The following is a 17,389-nucleotide window of genomic DNA, read 5'->3' on the forward strand; positions in this document are numbered from 1 at the left end:
AGTGGGGGAGCCTGAAGATCTATCGCCAAGCAGCTGGCAGAGCGGAGCAGTTTGCAGCGCGTTGGAGCAGCCCATGGAACAGTGAGCAGTGTGGAGCGGTTTGCAGGGGCGGCTGGAGCCGCTCACGGGTTGGCTGGAGGAGCGGCATAGCTGGTGAAGTGGAGCTGGTCGTGGGGAAGGCTGCAGCAGAACTCCACGGAGAGGCGGGGCAGTTGGCCCCTGGCCCACGTAAGGTGCCCCTTAACACCCTGTGTGTACCCCCCCCCCCCATTTCCACCCAGGCTGGGTGGGAGGGGAAACTCTGCAGATAAACTTTTGAACTCAAGGGTGGCACTGACCAGAAACAGAGACTTCTGGGTTGTTGGACTTTGGGGTGATTGGACTTAAGACCCTAAGGGGGAAAGGACATTGCCAAACGTACTTGGAGGTGGGTTTTTTGCTTATGGTTTGTGTTACAATCCTGTTTGTGGTGTTTCTCCAACGTGATGCCGCATTGTTTGCCTCCTTTATTAAAAGGATTTTGCTACACTCGGACTCTGTGCTTGCGAGAGGGGAAGTGTTGCCTCCTAGAGGCGCCCGGGGGGGGAGGTATGTAATTGTCCCAGGTCACTGGGTGGGGGCTCGAACCAGTTTTGCATTGTGTGAAACGGAACCTCTAGATACTGAACCCGGCCCTTGTTGCTGCCAACTCAGAGGGGCAGAAGGGTTACACTAGGAAGGAATTTCCCCCAGGCCAGATTGGCAGAGACCTGGGGGGGAGGGGTTGCCTTCTTCTGCACCATGGGGCATGGGCCACTTGCAGGTTTAAACTAGTGTAAATGGTGGATTCTCTGTAACTTGAAGTCCTTAAACCACGACTGAAGGAATCCAGTAACTCAGCCAGAGGTTAGGGGTCTATTACAGGAGTGGGTGGTGAGGTTCTGTGGCCTTCAATGTGTAGGAGGTCAGACTAAATGACCTTCTGACCTTAAAGTCTATGAGTTTTATTGAGTGGTTCACCCTTAATGTAAAGAACCCAAACCTGGGAAATACCAGACAGGAGCCCATCAAACAGGAGTAAAAAGCCTCAGCCAAGAGATCCAGGATACATAGCAGGGCTCATGGGGCAGTGAGTTCCAAAGGTAAAGGACCCATTCATAAGATCACTTTATCTGAAGAAGCCACCCAAGAGGCAGCTACATCTCAGCGCTGGGCGAGCCGTCCCCATGCAGTGTTGCTGTGCTGCTGTTCCTCAGCTGTCCCACCCCAGAGGTGACTGCATCTCAGCCCCAGGTGACCGTTACCCAGCAGTGGAAAGAGTTGAATATTTGCTAAGGGTTTTTGTTTGGAGTTCTAAGAAATGCCTCACTTTCGGAGAGGAGGCCGTTGGGAGGTTATTTCTGGACGGAGAGGCAGTGGTAACATCCAGAAATTCACAAGCGGGTGTATCTCTGGCCAAACTGTCTGCCCCCTTCCCCACCCCCCTCCAAGTTGATCACAGTTCTTGGCACTTTCGGTGCCCTTTAAAACATGTGCACTTCCAGCCCCTGCTGCTCCGAAGAGCTGGTGGGGGGATCCGGGGAATGAAGGGCCTCTGCACCCTCCAGTCTCTGTCACTTGCTTTTCGAGCCTGGCCCCACCTCTCCAGGCCTCTCTGTGCTCCCCTCCCACACGCACACTGCCTCCCACCCCCTCGCACTATCAATGTGAGAGCAGGGCTGCTCCACCCCCCTTCAAACCCCGCCAGCCGGGCTGCTGTGAGGGTAAGTCACAGGGAGTTACGCTTTCATTTCTCTCACAAAATTTTGCCTGCACGGAGAGAAGCGAAGATTTGGCTGGGTAAGAGTGGAGGGTGAAGGAGGGAGGGTGTGTTGAGGGTGTTTTCCCCAATCTAGCCCATCTCCCGCAAGGGGCAGGATCGTTCCCCCCAGTCTATCCCCCCTGCCAAGGGGCAGGATTGTCCCCTCTGCTCTGTTCCCCCAGGTTGTGGGATCCTCCCCCGCAGTCTATCCCCCACTCATGGGGCAGGATCATCCCTGATTGTTCCTCATTTTCCACCCTCCCTAACTGTGCTAGGGCATTGCCAAGTCACATAAGTCTTATCTCTCTGGGGGGAGGAAATTCCCAGCAGCTGGGGGTGGGGTTGCAGGACAGAGGCACAGAGACAGGCACAGACAGATTCTTATCTACCCCCAATGCTGGGTCTGGCTCATGGCGTGATCTGAAACACCGTCAAACTCTGACCAGTTCAACCAGCTAAAACCAGGGCAAACCCTTGGGCACGTGGAATCCCCCAGAACAGTGGCTTGTCTTGCGTTAGCCGCAATCAGGGCATTTACAAGCTAATCTATGGAAAAAGAGCCGGACCCCTAGATGTTCACCCCCCCCCCCCAAAGAGGGGTTCAATATATTGGTCTTTGGAGCCGCTTTTCCAGTCCTTGTGTTTTCAGCCTTTGCAGCTGGAGAGAGAAGCTGGAAAAGGGTCAGGGCCGGCTTTAGGCCGATTCAACCAATTCCCCTGAATCGGGCCCCACCCCTAAGAAGGCCCCGCGCCCAAGCCCCAGTACGGTGTACCGGCAAGAGCCTGCGTGCTGTACCAGCACGGCTTCCCCAGGGGGCAATTTAAAGGGCCTGGGCCTCCCAGCAGGGGCTGTGGGGGCTATTTAAAGGGCCAGGTATCCAGCTGCCTCTGCTGCATCTCCTGCCAGCATCCAGCCCCGCACCCCCTGCCCTGTCTCCAGCCAGCCCCTGCTGCACCTCCTGCCTTTCCCGCACCAGCCCTGCACCCTCTGCCCTGCCTGCACCAACCCCGCACCCCCTGCCCTATTTCCAGCCACCCCCCTGCCTGAAGCCAGCCAGTCCTGCACTCCTCTGTCTCCAGCCCTGCCAACCCCTGTGGCCCTGCCTGAAGCCAGCCAGCCCACCCCACACCCCTCTGTTGCCAGCCAGCCCCGCATTCCTTGCCCTGCCTGCAGCCAGACCCTACCTCCAGTCAGCCCCTGCCCTGCCTCCAGCCAGCCCCATGGCCACTGGTGCCCTGCAGTTCCCAAGGCAGTAACCCTGCTTCAATGAGGGGGGCAGGGAGCAGCTGGGACCCACACGTGTGCACACCCTAGGGTGACCAGACAGCAAACGTGACAATTGGGACAGGGGGTGGGCGGTAATAGGATCCTATATAAGAAAAAGACCGAAAAATTGGGACTGTCCCAATAAAATCGAGACATCCCAGCACACCCCAGGGAGTGGTGGGGACCCACACATGTGAAACGGAGCTCAGTTCTAGTTCAGGCCCATCTTTTAAAAAAAAACCTGTAGATCAGGTTAACATACATCTGTGTTTTCCCGGACATATCAGGTTTTTTGGTTCTTAAATCGCCATCTGGGAGGAATTTTTAAACTTTAAACTTTTAAACTGCCCCCTGGGAAAATACGATGTATGGTAACCCTATTGGTACAAAAAATACATATTGCGGCACATCCCTTAAATGAGAGCTTTTTGTAGGGAACCGGTCGCTAAGAAATGAGAGGCTTTTTTTGACATGGTTTTTTTTTTGTCATTCCTGCCGGGGCCCCGCCGAAAATGTTGGAATTGGGCCCTGCACATCCTGAAAAGGGTCTCTAAAAACCAGCAAGCAAATATATAGAACCCCTCTTTTTATGGGGGCGTGGTGAACATCTGAGGGACTGGCTCTTTCCATGGGTTAGTTTGTGCCTCTGATGCGCACTGCTTTGCCTTATCACATCTCAGCAATCCCCTGCCTCCGGCAGTGGGGGATTGCAGGAAAACCCCAACTGCCCTACAAAACTGGCAGTTTTTCTGTGGATGAAAGCCTGATAGATTTTGTCCAAAGAGGGAGAGAAACAAAATTCCCATTTACTATATTAACGGGGGGGGATACACATAGGATGAAAAGACGAATTGGGACGGTCTTGGTGCTTGCTCAGGAGACATCACTGCTGGTAGGATGGAGAGAGCAGGGCCCCTTTGGGGCGCATCGGTGGCTGGGAGGGATCCCAGGGTGGGAAACTGGGGAGCCATTGGTGCTCCGGGACCAGATCCCAGCACTAGGGGAGTAGGGTGAGGCCAGGGCACGTTCTTTCCCCTTTCTGTGCCTCAGTTTCCCCATCCAACCCCCAGGGCTCTACCAGGGCAAAAGGGTGAATTTGCTCTCACTGCAGCGGGAGGAAAGCTCGGCCAATCAGCACCCAGCTCACTGCATGAGAGGCAGGAAGCTATTTCCTTGCTATGCCCTGAGCGTGGCCTTTCCTAAGGCCGAGCTCGGTGCCTTCCGGACTCAGGCTCCAGCAGCCCCTGTGTCTCCCCAGCTGCCCTCGGCAGCGAGCTGGACTGAGATCAAACCCCTCAGAGGCTTGTGCCCCTGGCAGGCACGACACAGCCGGTGATTAGCCCCTGGCACATGACATCTGCCAGGCTGTAGGGAGCAGAGAAAAGCCCAGATTCACAAACAGCCCCAGCGCTAGGCTAGTCTGGGCACAAGCCAACAACGTGAGCTGTGATACGGCCAGAAAGCATCAGCCATTTTGTGTGTCTGTCTGTCTGTCTCTCTCTCTCTCTCTGCGGGGATGCAGAGATGCTGACAGAGTGCAGGGGGCCATGGGGAATAATCAGCGGGATGTGAGCCCCCGTGTGACAGTGTGGCCAAAGGAGCTAAGGATGCCCAAACAGGGGAATCCCAAGCAGGAGCAGAGAGGTCATTTTACCTCTGGATTCGGCCCTGGTGCGACCGCTGCTGGGCTCCTGTGTCCAGTTCCGGTGCAGTTCAAGAAGGATGTGAATATGTTGGAGAGGGGGTAGAGGGGTTAGAAGGTTACAAAACGTGGCCTGGAGTGATAGATCCCAGGAGCTCAAGCTATCTAGCTTAGCAAAGAGAAGCTCCCACCTCCCGGGGTGACTTGCTCCAGTCTAGAAGCACCTACCTGGGAATCAAATATTTAATAACAGGCTCTTCAGGCCAGCAGAGAAAGGTCTCACGTGATCCATTGGCTGGAAGTTGAAGCCGGAGACATTCAGCCTGGAAAGAAGATGTCCATGTTTGCCAGGGAGGGGAATTGACCATGGGAACAATGTACAAAGCACCGCGGTGGATTCTCCATCAAGGCGGGATGTGTTTCTCGGAGATCTGCTCTCGTTCAACCAGGAATTAACTGGGGGCAGTTCTCTGGCCTGTTATCCAGGAGCTCAGCCTTGGTCCCTCCTGGCCTGGGAATCTACCAGTCTCCGCCATGGCTTCTTGGAATCCGTCTTCTCGCTCTGGTGCCACCCAAGGGACAGGAATGCAAAATGTGCAGGTAAACTGAGTCACGCAGCTTGTTCACAGAAATATTTCCATGTTCTCTCACTTCTCCCCAGACTCCTGCTGCCAGGAAGGGGCACACCTGGGTTAGAACTCAGCCGTCCTCCAGCAGAGCCCTTCTGCTCCGGGTGCCAGGTCCTGACCCAGTAGGTTCCCCACACCCAGCGGGTCTGGAGAGATGCAGCGACTCCGGGAGGACGTCACCTGCTCCATCTGCCTGGATGTCTTGAATGACCCCGTCTCCATCGAATGCGGCCACAACTTCTGCCGGGGCTGCCTCGCGGCTCACTGGATCGGGGTCTCGGCCTGGGGGTCCCAGTGCCCTGAGTGCCGGGCTCCCTGTTCCAGGGACAGGATGATCCCAGACACGCGGCTGAGAGCCCTGGTGGAGAAAATCACAGCACCCCTGCGGGAAGAGATGGAGCCAGTGAGACCAGACAGGCTGAATCAGGGGAAAGGGGCACAGGCTCCCACAGGCCCCAGGCGGGGACCGGCTGACAGGGACGGCTCTAGCAATTTCGCTGCCCCAAGCACGGCAGCATGCCGCGGGGGGCGCTCTGCCTGTCGCCAGTCCTGCGGCTCCGGTGGACCTCACGCAGACGTGCCTGCCGATGGTCCGCTGGGTCCCACAGCTCCGGTGGACCTCCCGCAGGCGACCCTGCGGATGCTCCACCGAAGCCGCGGGACCAGTGGACCCTCCGCAGGCACGCCTGCGGGAGGTCCACCGGAGCCACCTGCCGCCCTCCCGGCGACCAGCAGAGCGCCCCCCGCGGCATGCCGCCCCAAGCACACGCTTGGCTTGCTGGGGTCTGGAGCCGCCCCTGCCGACTGAATCAGGGGGTGGGGAATGGGACATGTGGCCTTTCCTCTCTAGGGGGCGCTGCCTCTGATTTGGGGGCAAGGGACTGGCTGGCTCATGGGGGTGAAAATGGCTCAAGAGGATCTGATCTGAGGGGCAGGGGCCTAGTTGGCTCAGGGGTGGGATCCCAGGTCTGACCCTGCTCTCTCCCTGCAGCAGGGGCCGGGGGCTCAGCCGGAGCCGGGGCGCCCGGTGCAGCTGGTGCATCTGGACGAGGAAGGGGACCTGATCCTGGACGAGGAGGCCCTGAGCCGCTGCCTGGAGCAGGGTGGGGTGGGGGCCGCCCCCGTCTGCCTGGTGTCCATCATCGGGGAGCAGCGCCGGGGCAAATCCTTCCTGATGAACTGCCTGCTGCGCCGGCTCCAAAGCCCGGTGAGTGGGGACGGGAGCCCCAGCTAAGGCTGCACCCCTTGAACCACAGACCCCGCCCACCCCAGATAAGGCCCTGCCCCCTGAACCACAGACCCCGCCCACCCCAGATAAGGGTTGCTCTCCGCAGCAAGGGCCTCTGATCTCTTCACCTCAGGCCTATGTTGCCAGGTGTCCAGTTTTCGGTCAAAAAGGCAACCTGGCAGCCTCCAGTCAGAACAGCTGACTGGACACTAAAAGTCCGGTTGGTCACAGTAACCGGCCTCTGCCGCCGGGGGCCGGGAAGAGCAGCAGCTCCGGGGGCGGCTGGAGCCACATGGAGGAGATACTCTCTGCTCAGCTGCTGAAGCCGGACAGAGAGCAGTGGCTGCTTCTGGACCAGGCTCCAAGAGGAAGGTGCCACCGCCCGGGGGGAGGGGATCCTGCCTGCCCCTCCTTCTGTCCCATCGCACCCCGAATGCCCCGGCTCCGGGCCCTCGGTATGGGGACCGACCCCTCCCTGCCCCCTTGCTCTGGGGACCAACCCCTGCTGTATACTGCTGTGCCCCGGCCCACCCTCCGCCCCGCTGGGCCCTGATCGGGGCAGGCTTCACATCAGCTCCTCCCAGCGGCAGCGGGTGAGTCGGGGAGTGTGTGCGGACAGCACGCGAAGGAAGAAGGGGGACAGGAGTGAGCAGGGGGCGGGGCCTTGGGGGGAAGGGGTGGGGCGGGGCCTTGGGGCCAGGGGCGGGGCAAGTGTTTTGGTTTCCCGCCATTAGAAAGTTGGCAACCCTATGCAGGCCACACCCCCAACACCACAGGCCCAACCATCTGCAGCCATGGCCCCGCCCCTTTCACCGCATGCTGCACCTGACCCGGGGAGTCCCCTGCCTGCTTCACTGCAGCCCACACCCCTTATACCAAAGGTCCTGCCCCGTCCCCAGGCAGTGTCCTCTCCCTGTGCCAGGCCCCGGCCACTGCAGCCGAAACCTCACCCTCCTCAGCCGTGGCCCCTCCTCCTGCCCCAGAGGTCCCCACCCATCCCCTGCACCCTGAGCACCCCAACCCCCCCAAACTGCATTCCCACAACCCCTGTCTCTGGTTTCCCCCCTACAGAACCAAGAGCGCATGGCCCTGGGAGGGTTTGAATGTCGTGCCGGGACGGCGACCGTGACGAAGGGGGTGTGGATGTGGGGCCAGCCCCTCTGGGTCCAGGCCCAGGGGAGAAAGGTGAGTGGGGCAGGCCGGTGGATGGGGGATGGGGCACTAGGGAAGGGGAATGAGGGGAAGTGGGGGACAGGATCCTGTGGGGAGCAGGGAGGCTGGAGGGGGAGAATGGGGGAAGCTGGGGGGGGCAGGGTCCCAGCCCTGGGGCTCCCTATGGACACACTGGGGTGCAGTTATGGCTGTTCAGAGTTTGATCCTGCTCCCCCAGGGCCCGTCCCCAGCCAGCGTGCCCAGGGCAGACCCCAGGGAGCCGGGCAGCGGAGGTGCCAGGGCTGGTCGGGGCGAGGGTGGCGTCAGGGCAGGGCGCCCGTCGCTGTGGCCGGTGGATCTGTCCATGTGTCTGTCCCTGCAGGTGGCCGTGTTCCTGGTGGACACCGAGGGCTCCCTGGACCTGCAGCGCCGCATGGAGACCAGCATCAAGCTCTCCGTGTTCAGCATATTGCTCAGCTCCTACTGGGTGGGGGCGCCGTGCTATGGGGAGTGGGTGGGGGATTCAGGAGCGGGCACCGTGCAGTGGGGGCAGGTGGGGGGCTCAGCAGGGGGCACTGTGATTCAGGGAATGATAGGAGGCCCAGCAGGGGGCGCCGGGGAGCAGGGAGTGGAAGGAGGCTCGGCAGGGGGGCCGTGCTGGGGTGAGGTGTGGGGCTCGGCAGGGGGCACTCACCTTTTCTTTTGATTATTTTCTAGATTTTTAACATTTCCAGCACGTTTACCCGGACGGAGGCAGATTATTTGGAGGTGGGTGGGGCAGAGGATACACACGGCTCTACTGACACTGACCTCTCAGCCTTGGCCCTGCTGGGAAGGACCCAGGAGTCCAGGCACTGCTAGGATTGGAGAGGGGGAAGTCTATAGGCTTTGGGGCTGTTATTGATGGTTAGAAAGTCCCAGAGATCTCCCCCTAGGCCGGGGTTTAGTTGCAGAGAGTCTGAACAGTACCAGGTGATGAGTATTTATACCATATTTACAATTGTCGTATTCACGGTTAATTACCATTATCTGGCAGCTCTTATTATTAGCCGTGTTAGCTCTGGGGGGTTGGTCATTACAGGTGGAGAAGAGATTTCTGTGTCCTGGTCGACTCCCTTAAGTGATCGGCAATGCGCCTGCGGACTCAGGTTGACTTCTGAGGAGAGGCTGAGGGAACTGGGATTGTTTAGTCTGCAGAAGAGAAGAGTGAGGGGGGATTTGATAGCTGCTTTCAACTACCTGAAAGGGGTTTCCATAGAGGATGGATCTAGACTGTTTTCAGTGATAGTAGATGACAGAACGAGGGAGTAATGATCTCAAGTTGCAGTGGGGGAGGTTTAGGTTGGATATTAGGAAAAACTTTTTCACTAGGAGGATGGTGAAGCACTGGAAATGGGTTACCTAGCGAGGTGGTGGAATCTCCATCCTTAGAGGTTTTTAAGGTCAGTCTTGACAAAGCCCTGGCTGGGATGATTTAGTTGGGGATTGGCCCTGCTTTGAGCAGGGGGTTGGACTAGATGACCTCCTGAGGTCCCTTCCACCCCGATATTCTATGATTCTATGATTAGTGGTTTCCTGTTTTTGACCATCGGTTTTCAGATATTAATTATTAGTTCATTGATTGATTTTCTTTCACTGCTTTTCTCGTTTCCGTACCTTGTTTTCTGATTTCAATGGCTAGTTTTCTGCCTTTGATTACTTCTTTTCTGACTCCGATTACTGGTTTGCTGAGTTCCATTATCGGCTTTCTGTGCCTTCAATTAATGGTTTTCTATAGTCACCAATTGGCTTTTCTGAGTTTAGTTATTGCTTTTATAATAACTCGTGATTAGAATAACTAATAATCTGTGATTACTAGTGTTGAATTATTGGCATTTGAAACTATTTTTTCTCTCGTTTAATCAATTTTCTCTCTTCAGTGATCAGTTTTCACTTAACGTTGTTTGGATTTTATTTAGTTTCAATGATCTTTATGTCACATGTTTATTTGGCATCACCAATCTTGCTGGATCACCTTCAGACACCTGGGGGGGCGGGATCTTTTGTTCAAGATGGAAAAAAAATTCCTTGTCTCTCTCTCTTGCTGCATCTCAGATGTTCGTTCATGTTGCAAAGGAGGTCGGAGAGACCTGCAATCTGCCCCCAATCCAGGTGAGTCCTCGTTTCCCATCAACCCAATGCTGGTTCCACCCCCCACTCCCATCACCCCACCTGATTCTTATTATTCATTGTCTCTATTGCCAGAGCACCTCACCCCCCCCCCCCCCGCACTTCCTAAACTAGGACCCTGTTGTGCCAGGCGCTGGACAAACCCAGAGTAAACAGCCAATCCCTGCCCCCATTATTTTCCCTTCATGCCCACGTCATGCCCAGGGTCTTGGTTTTGGTGGCTGGGTTCGGCGGCAGCCTCCAGCTCTGGTCTGTTCTCTGTGCCCCCAGCCCCAGTGTGACCCTTCTCCTGTGCTCCCTGTTGCAGCGCCTGGACCTGTTGGTGCGAGACTGGCAGCTCTCCGGAGCCTATGGCGCAGATGAGGGACAGGGGTATCTCAAAGACATCACACGGGTAATGACCAGAGCCGGGCACCACGTGTGTTCATGGAAACAGCAAACTCTGGCTTTGGGGCGGAGCTGAATGTTTCCCTGGCAGGTCTGATTTCTAGCTGACGGCCGCAAATGTTGTTTTAACTCCTGCAGGACCTGGAGGATTCTGCTGAGCAGCCCCTGGTGTTGGGAGCCCTGAGGGCGAGAGGGACCCGGTGCTACCTACTGCCCCACCCTGGCACTCGGTTCACCAAGAGCAGGGCAGGGACACCAAGCGGTAAGAGACCCCTCTTCCCTGCGGGTTACACCCCAACCCCCCTCTACCTACGTCCCTGCCCCCATCTTCCCCTCCTGCGTTGCCCCCACCCCATAATCCCAGTGCCCAGCTCACCCCCCTTGGCTTAGAATGGACTCTCCTGCTCACTGCACAGGGGCGCTCACTAGGTCATGGGAGCTGTGCGGGAAGGGAGAGGGACATGAGGGGACACTGCTGGGGTCCTGTGCTGGGGACACAGCTGGTTCCCCCCTTTTAGGTCTTGATAGGTCCCCTGGCACCCGCCCACTGCAGCCTCTCCCTGTTACTCACCCCCACCCCCACTGCTCCCCTAGGCAGTGGGGTGTGGGAGGGTGCTAAGCAGCTGTTGCCCAGAGATTTACAATGGCACAAACCTTCCCGCTAAATCCCCCATTTAATTTGTGTCCTGACCTGGACACCTGGGTCCCTCCCTGATGCCTGGGTCCTTTTCCCCCTGCAGACATGGATGAGGATTTCCGGCAGTGCCTGTGTGACTACGTCACCAGCGTGATGCGCTCAGCAGGGACACACGTCCGGACGGACCGAGCCGGGCACGTGCTGACCGGGGCTCGGGTGGCTGCCAGGATCAAGGTGGGAGAATTGGGTCTGCTAAAGGGGAGCGGGGACCTGGATGGGAGACAGCAAAAATGGCCACAACGAGGCGGGTGGGGACTCAGGAGTTGGCACTGTGCTGCAGAGGATGGTGTGGGGGGCACAGTAAGGGGCACTGTGCTGCAGGGAGTGGTGAGGGGGGCTCAGCAGGGGGCGCTGTGCTGCAGGGAGTGGGATGGGGGCTCAGTAGGGGGCGCTGGGCTGCAGTGAGTGGGATGGGCGCTCAGGAGGGGGCGCTGTGCTGCAGGGAGTGGGATGGGGGATCAGTAGGGGGAGCTGTACTGCAGGGAGAGGGGAGGGGACCTCAGTAGGGGGCGCTGTGCTGCAGGGAGTGGGATGGGGGCGGAGTAGGACAGGGGGGCTCACCAATGAGCAGGCTGAGCTGTCCCTGATCCCAGCTCCCCCGGGCGTTATTCCCTATAGGACGTCTCCCGATACTTGAAGACCAAATGCTACGACTTCTCCTCCCCTGTGAAGGTACCAGCTTGCCTCTCCCTCAACCTCTCTGATTTGTGGGGAAGGACACTAGTTCTATTGAACCCTGACTCCAGATCCTCCTGCCATTGGCCAATCACACTAGGCCAGGAGGGGGCACCACAACAGCTGCCCCCACTGACCTGATCAGGGACCCCCATCCCCCAAGAGATAAAGGGACCCTCAGGGAACCCCACCAGAGAATCAGCCCTCTCCACTGGGGGGCGGCAATGTGGCCATGACTGTGGGGTCATTGGGGGGCTGCCCCCTGGCTCTGAGAAAATGTGGGGGGTTGGGGGCCAGTGGGGAGGTGATAGCGGGGAGCAGGGTCCTGGAGGACGGGGGAGAAGGTGGTGAGTGGAAGGGGGGCTCCCAGTCCAGAGATGGTCCAGTCCCCACCCCTCACCCCATCCCCTCTCCCCCCACAGATGGCTGAAGCATTTGCAGCGATGAGACAGAAGAAAAACAGCAAAGCAGTAGAAGCCGCCAGGAGGGAATATGAACAATTTGTGCAGGAGCTGGTGAGCGCAGAGGGGCTGGGAGTTGGGAGTGAGGGGCACCGGCAGAGCTCAGGGGAGCAGGGCTGGGATAGCAGGGGTCTGTGGGTTGGAGGGGGCTGTGGGTATATGAGTCAGCGGCACCCCGTGGCTGGGTAACACTATTGCCCATCCCTAATGACTGACCTCTCCCCGCTTCGGGCAGGACCATGGCCACCAGAGTATAACCTGCTGCCTGAGGGTGAAGCCTGAGGAGATGAAGAGACAGCTGGAGGGGAAACAACAGGAGCTGCTGAAGCATTGCCGGGGGGAGCTGCTGGGCAAGGACCCCCAGAAACAGGCTGCCCTGCAGGTGCTGGAGCAGGGGCTGGCTGGGAAGACATCCCAGTTCCTAACGGCCTACGGACAGCGCTTTAAAGAGAAGGCCCTGCGGTTGGGCCTGTACATTGGAGGGAGTGTCCTGGCTGTGGTGAGTGCGGGTGTTGTGGCGGGCATCAGCCCAAGTGTGGTGGTCAAGGTTGGAGCGGGGGGGCTTGTCCTGATCAGGAAGATGGTGGGAAGATGGATGTGGGCCTAATTTGGATGGTTTTAGAATACAACAGGCACCAACGCCCCATGGCAGGGGGATGAGGGGCAGGGTGTTCAGATCAGGAGCCCCTGCTGCAGGGGGACACATAGTGAGAACGAACCATCGCCCCCCATCCCGGGCAAGGCTCTGTCCAGCCCTGAGCACTGGGAACCTCTAGGCAAAGGGATAGATAGATAGATAGATAGATAGATAGAGGGGGTGTCTGGGGTTAGATAGATAGAGGGGGTGTCTGGGGATGGATGGATGGATAGATAGATAGAGGGGGTGGATGAGGATAGATAGATAGATGATAGATTTCTGGGAATAGACAGAAATAACTCACAACAAGTAGCTAGATTCCAAAAGGACATAGCCGTTGATCGATTTACAGCCGAATGATCAAGATCAGAATCCAGCCCCGACCGCATTGACGTCAGTTGATCAATAACCTGGCCCTGGCTGTGGTGCTCCAAGCCGGCCCCTTTGGCCCACGAAAGCTTATGCCCAAATAAATTTGTTAGTCTCTAAGGTGCCACAAGGACTCCTCATTTTTTTAAAGTTATATTTGGTTTTCATTTTCAAAAACTGGGGATGGGAGATGCTTTATGAAAATATACTTGATGTGAATGTCATAACTGAAATATGCTTTATGCAAGATGGCTCATGTGCAGTATCACTGGAAAGGTTACAATTTACTAAATGTGATTATCCCATTTGTATGCATGTGTCATTGTTGTAGATGAAGTTAGGAATATTGACTTGTGTATCTGTATTTCATCTTTGCTGCTTTGGGTCACTCCCACTGCTCACACTTCAGGGACTCCAATGGGAAAGCCAGACAGTGCTAATGGTCCATCAGCTAGCACCATAGACCGTGAAAAGGCTTGGCCTTCCTGTGGATGGTCCATAATGCTACGGACTCATGGACAACAGAGTCAAGTGACCTGGTCACCTGATACCTACCTACATCTTGGACTCCTAAACTGTTCCACAGCGGGTGGGGGGGAATCAGACAAAGGGTTCCTGCCTTATAGGTTCTGACTGACTACAGAGAATTCTTTCTCAAGTGTCTGGCTGGTGGGTCTCCCCCACAAGCTCAGGGTCTAGCTGATCGCCATATTTGGGACTAGTGTAAGTAGAATCAGGATGGGCTCTGCCCTGACATCTGGTGGTGAATTGTGGGGAGTGTGGAAGGGAAGTTCAGGTATTTGCATTGGCACACCCATCCCGCCCGGCGTGGCTTGCGGCAGCCTGGGATGGTTGTTTTGACAGCTCTGGGATCCCCAGTTTCTTTGTTGTTGGGGCGGGAAGAGTGGAGTGTTGTTGCCCTGCTTGTGTGGATGAGGAACTGTGGGACTGCTTTGTGACAGAGATGTCTCACCATTAAGTGGGTGGCGCTTGCTAGACAAGGGACATGGGTGCCAAAACCCAGTGAATTGAGAGAGGTTGGGGACTGGTGTGTGTATGTGATGGGCTGGGCCCCCTTTGAGGGCCTGGAACACCAATTGTACGTTCTCCACTGTTGAAGAGCAGAGCTAATTTTGAATCCATTAGGAGTCCATCTAGAGGCTGCTGAGCTGAATTCATGTTGGGCTAATGGTGCACCAGCACCGGGGCTCCCCTACTACAAGCTGAAATCACTAAAAGAGCTAAGCTTACTGAGCTGAGATCAGAGTGCTGTGTTAACTAGTGGGGGAGCCTGAAGATCTATCGCCAAGCAGCTGGCAGAGCGGAGCAGTTTGCAGCGTGTTGGAGCAGCCCATGGAACAGTGAGCAGTGTGGAGCGGTTTGCAGGGGCGGCTGGAGCGGCTCACAGGTCGGCTGGAGGAGCGGCACAGCTGGTGGAGTGGAGCTGGTTGTGGTGAAGGCTGCAGCAGAACTCCACGGAGAGGCGGGGCAGTTGGCCCCTGGCCCACATAAGGTGTCCCTTAACACCCTGGATGTGTGCCCCCCCCATTTCCACCCATGCTGGGGGGGTAAAACTCTGCAGATAAACTTTTGAACTCTGGGGTGGCACTGACCCAGAGACAGAGACTTTTGGGTTGTTGGACTTTGGGGTGATTGGACTTGTGGAAGCCAGGAACTAATTAACAAGGATTTGAAGGGATCTTAATGAATGTCAGTTTCTTAGCATGAGTTAGGCTAGCTGTGACCCTAATGACGTGAGATTTGTAGAAGATAATGTGAGACAGAGTGAACTGTGTACAAAGTTATTACGACCTTGCAACAGTCTAACCAAATATGCAGGCTTGTTTTTCTTAGTAATGAGACAAATAAGATAGCAGAAAAGGCTTATGTATAAACAAAATGTATTTGTTGCTTTTTACCGTCTGTATTATTGCTAGAAATTGTCTGTAACAAAGGTATAAAGGCTTGCTATAATTGTTTACCAGTTGAGAGACCTGTCCGGGACTGGCGTGACCCTGTGTCCTATGGCACTCTCTCCCTCCATTGTAATTACTGGAGAAATAATAAAGTATTTGATTTTGCTGCACCCAAACAAAAAGCGAGAACTGAGTTTTTCTCCGACAATTTGGGGGCTCGTCCGGGATGGCAACGCCCACGGACCCACAGACGGCTACTACTACGGATCATTCCCCTTCGAACCCCATGGCGCCACATGAGAGGTATGAGACCTTTTGAAATCTCTATTGGGGTATCGGAGGAGGACTTTCCGTGAGGACGTCTGTCTCTGTTGGGCTCACGCCATCTGAACTTATTGACTGTGCAGCAGGATCAGATGCAAAGTGGTATTGGGGAGAGGCCCCAATAAGGTTAGTTTATAGCAGTACTGGGAACTGCTGAGTTGGCCAAGGTAATGCATAGGTAAATGCATAAGGTAATGCATAGGTAAATGCATTAGAATGCACCGGTGCTGAGGGGTTTTTACCGCCTCAAGAGGGGTTGTCATACCGCCTCATGGTATTGGTCCGGACCAGGTAAAGATGCATCTATGTTAAAAAAAAAAAAAATTTTTTAAAAGAGATGATAAGGTTAAAAAAAAAAAAAAAAGGAAAAAAAGAGGCCTTGGTGTGTGTGTGTGTGTGTACACCAGTGTGAGTGATCGTTATCGGAAGACGCCCTGAGTACCCTGTGAAGCGGAAGCTCATGATCAGGACTGCTCTAACGCAAGCCCGGTAACTAGTGGATCTTTAGGAGATCCGACCCACGGTGGGCTGACTCAGCCTGGCATAGTCCGGCGAGGAAACTGATGGGTCCTAGTGTAGAGTTTTTCTCCGACAGACTTAAGACCCTAAGGGGGAAAGGACAGTGCCAAACATACTTGGAGGTGGGTTTTTTTGCTTATGGTTTGTGTATAATCCTGTTTGTGGTGTCTCGCCAACGTGATGCCACATTGTTTCCCTCCTTTATTAAAAGGATTTTGCTGCACTCGGACTCTGTACTTGCGAGAGGGGAAGTATTGCCTCCTAGAAGCGCCCGGGGGGGAAGGGGGTGGTATGTAATTATCCCAGGTCACTGGGTGGGGGCTTGAGCCGGTTTTGCATTGTGTTATTGAAACGGAACCCTGGATACTGAACCCGGCCCTTGTTGCTGCCAACTCAGAGGGGCAGAAGGGTTACACTAGAAAGGAATTTCCCCCAGGCCAGATTGGCAGAGACCTGGGGGGGAGGGGTTGCCTTCTTCTGCACCATGGGGCATGGGCCACTTGCAGGTTTAAACTAGTGTAAATGGTGGATTCTCTGTAACTTGAAGTCCTTAAACCACGACTGAAGGAATCCAGTAACTCAGCCAGAGGTTAGGGGTCTATTACAGGAGTGGGTGGTGAGGTTCTGTGGCCTTCAATGTGTAGGAGGTCAGACTAAATGACCTTCTGACCTTAAAGTCTATGAGTTTTATTGAGTGGTTCACCCTTAATGTAAAGAACCCAAACCTGGGAAATACCAGACAGGAGCCCATCAAACAGGAGTAAAAAGCCTCAGCCAAGAGATCCAGGATACATAGCAGGGCTCATGGGGCAGTGAGTTCCAAAGGTAAAGGACCCATTCATAAGATCACTTTATCTGAAGAAGCCACCCAAGAGGCAGCTACATCTCAGCACTGGGCGAGCCGTCCCCATGCAGTGTTGCTGTGCTGCTGTTCCTCAGCTGTCCCACCCCAGAGGTGACTGCATCTCAGCCCCAGGTGACCGTTACCCAGCAGTGGAAAGAGTTGAACATTTGCTAAGGGTTTTTGTTTGGAGTTCTAAGAAATGCCTCACTTTCGGAGAGGAGGCCGTTGGGAGGTTATTTCTGGACGGAGAGGCAGTGGTAACATCCAGAAATTCACAAGCGGGTGTATCTCTGGCCAAACTGTCTGCCCCCTTCCCCACCCCCCTCCAAGTTGATCACAGTTCTTGGCACTTTCGGTGCCCTTTAAAACATGTGCACTTCCAGCCCCTGCTGCTCCGAAGAGCTGGTGGGGGGATCCGGGGAATGAAGGGTCTCTGCACCCTCCAGTCTCTGTCACTTGCTTTTCCAGCCTGGCCCCACCTCTCCAGGCCACTCTGTGCTCCCCTCCCACACGCACACTGCCTCCCACCCCCTCACACTATCAATGTGAGAGCAGGGCTGCTCCACCCCCCTTCAAACCCCGCCAGCCGGGCTGCTGTGAGGGTAAGTCACAGGGAGTTACGCTTTCATTTCTCTCACAAAATTTTGCCTGCACGGAGAGAAGCGAAGATTTGGCTGGGTAAGAGTGGAGGGT

At 55.8% G+C, this 17,389-nt stretch overlaps 1 protein-coding gene across 1 annotated transcript in view; it reads left to right on the top strand.

The window, feature by feature from the left end:
- Positions 1-1,371: 1,371 nt before the first annotated feature.
- LOC123368060 (RING finger protein 112-like) overlaps positions 1,372-17,389 on the top strand; it is a 43,100-nt gene continuing 27,082 nt past the window's right edge. The window contains exons 1-8 of the mRNA XM_045012535.1: positions 1,372-1,742; positions 5,351-5,721; positions 6,310-6,525; positions 7,618-7,731; positions 8,081-8,185; positions 8,416-8,466; positions 9,793-9,849; positions 10,175-10,261. Of these exons, the coding sequence (XP_044868470.1) occupies positions 5,473-5,721; positions 6,310-6,525; positions 7,618-7,731; positions 8,081-8,185; positions 8,416-8,466; positions 9,793-9,849; positions 10,175-10,261 (879 nt within the window). The 5' untranslated portion in view covers positions 1,372-1,742; positions 5,351-5,472. The remainder of the gene's footprint in view (positions 1,743-5,350; positions 5,722-6,309; positions 6,526-7,617; positions 7,732-8,080; positions 8,186-8,415; positions 8,467-9,792; positions 9,850-10,174; positions 10,262-17,389) is intronic.

This window comes from Mauremys mutica, chromosome 4, assembly GCF_020497125.1.
Source record: "Mauremys mutica isolate MM-2020 ecotype Southern chromosome 4, ASM2049712v1, whole genome shotgun sequence".
In the NCBI taxonomy this organism is placed as follows: domain Eukaryota; kingdom Metazoa; phylum Chordata; order Testudines; family Geoemydidae; genus Mauremys; species Mauremys mutica.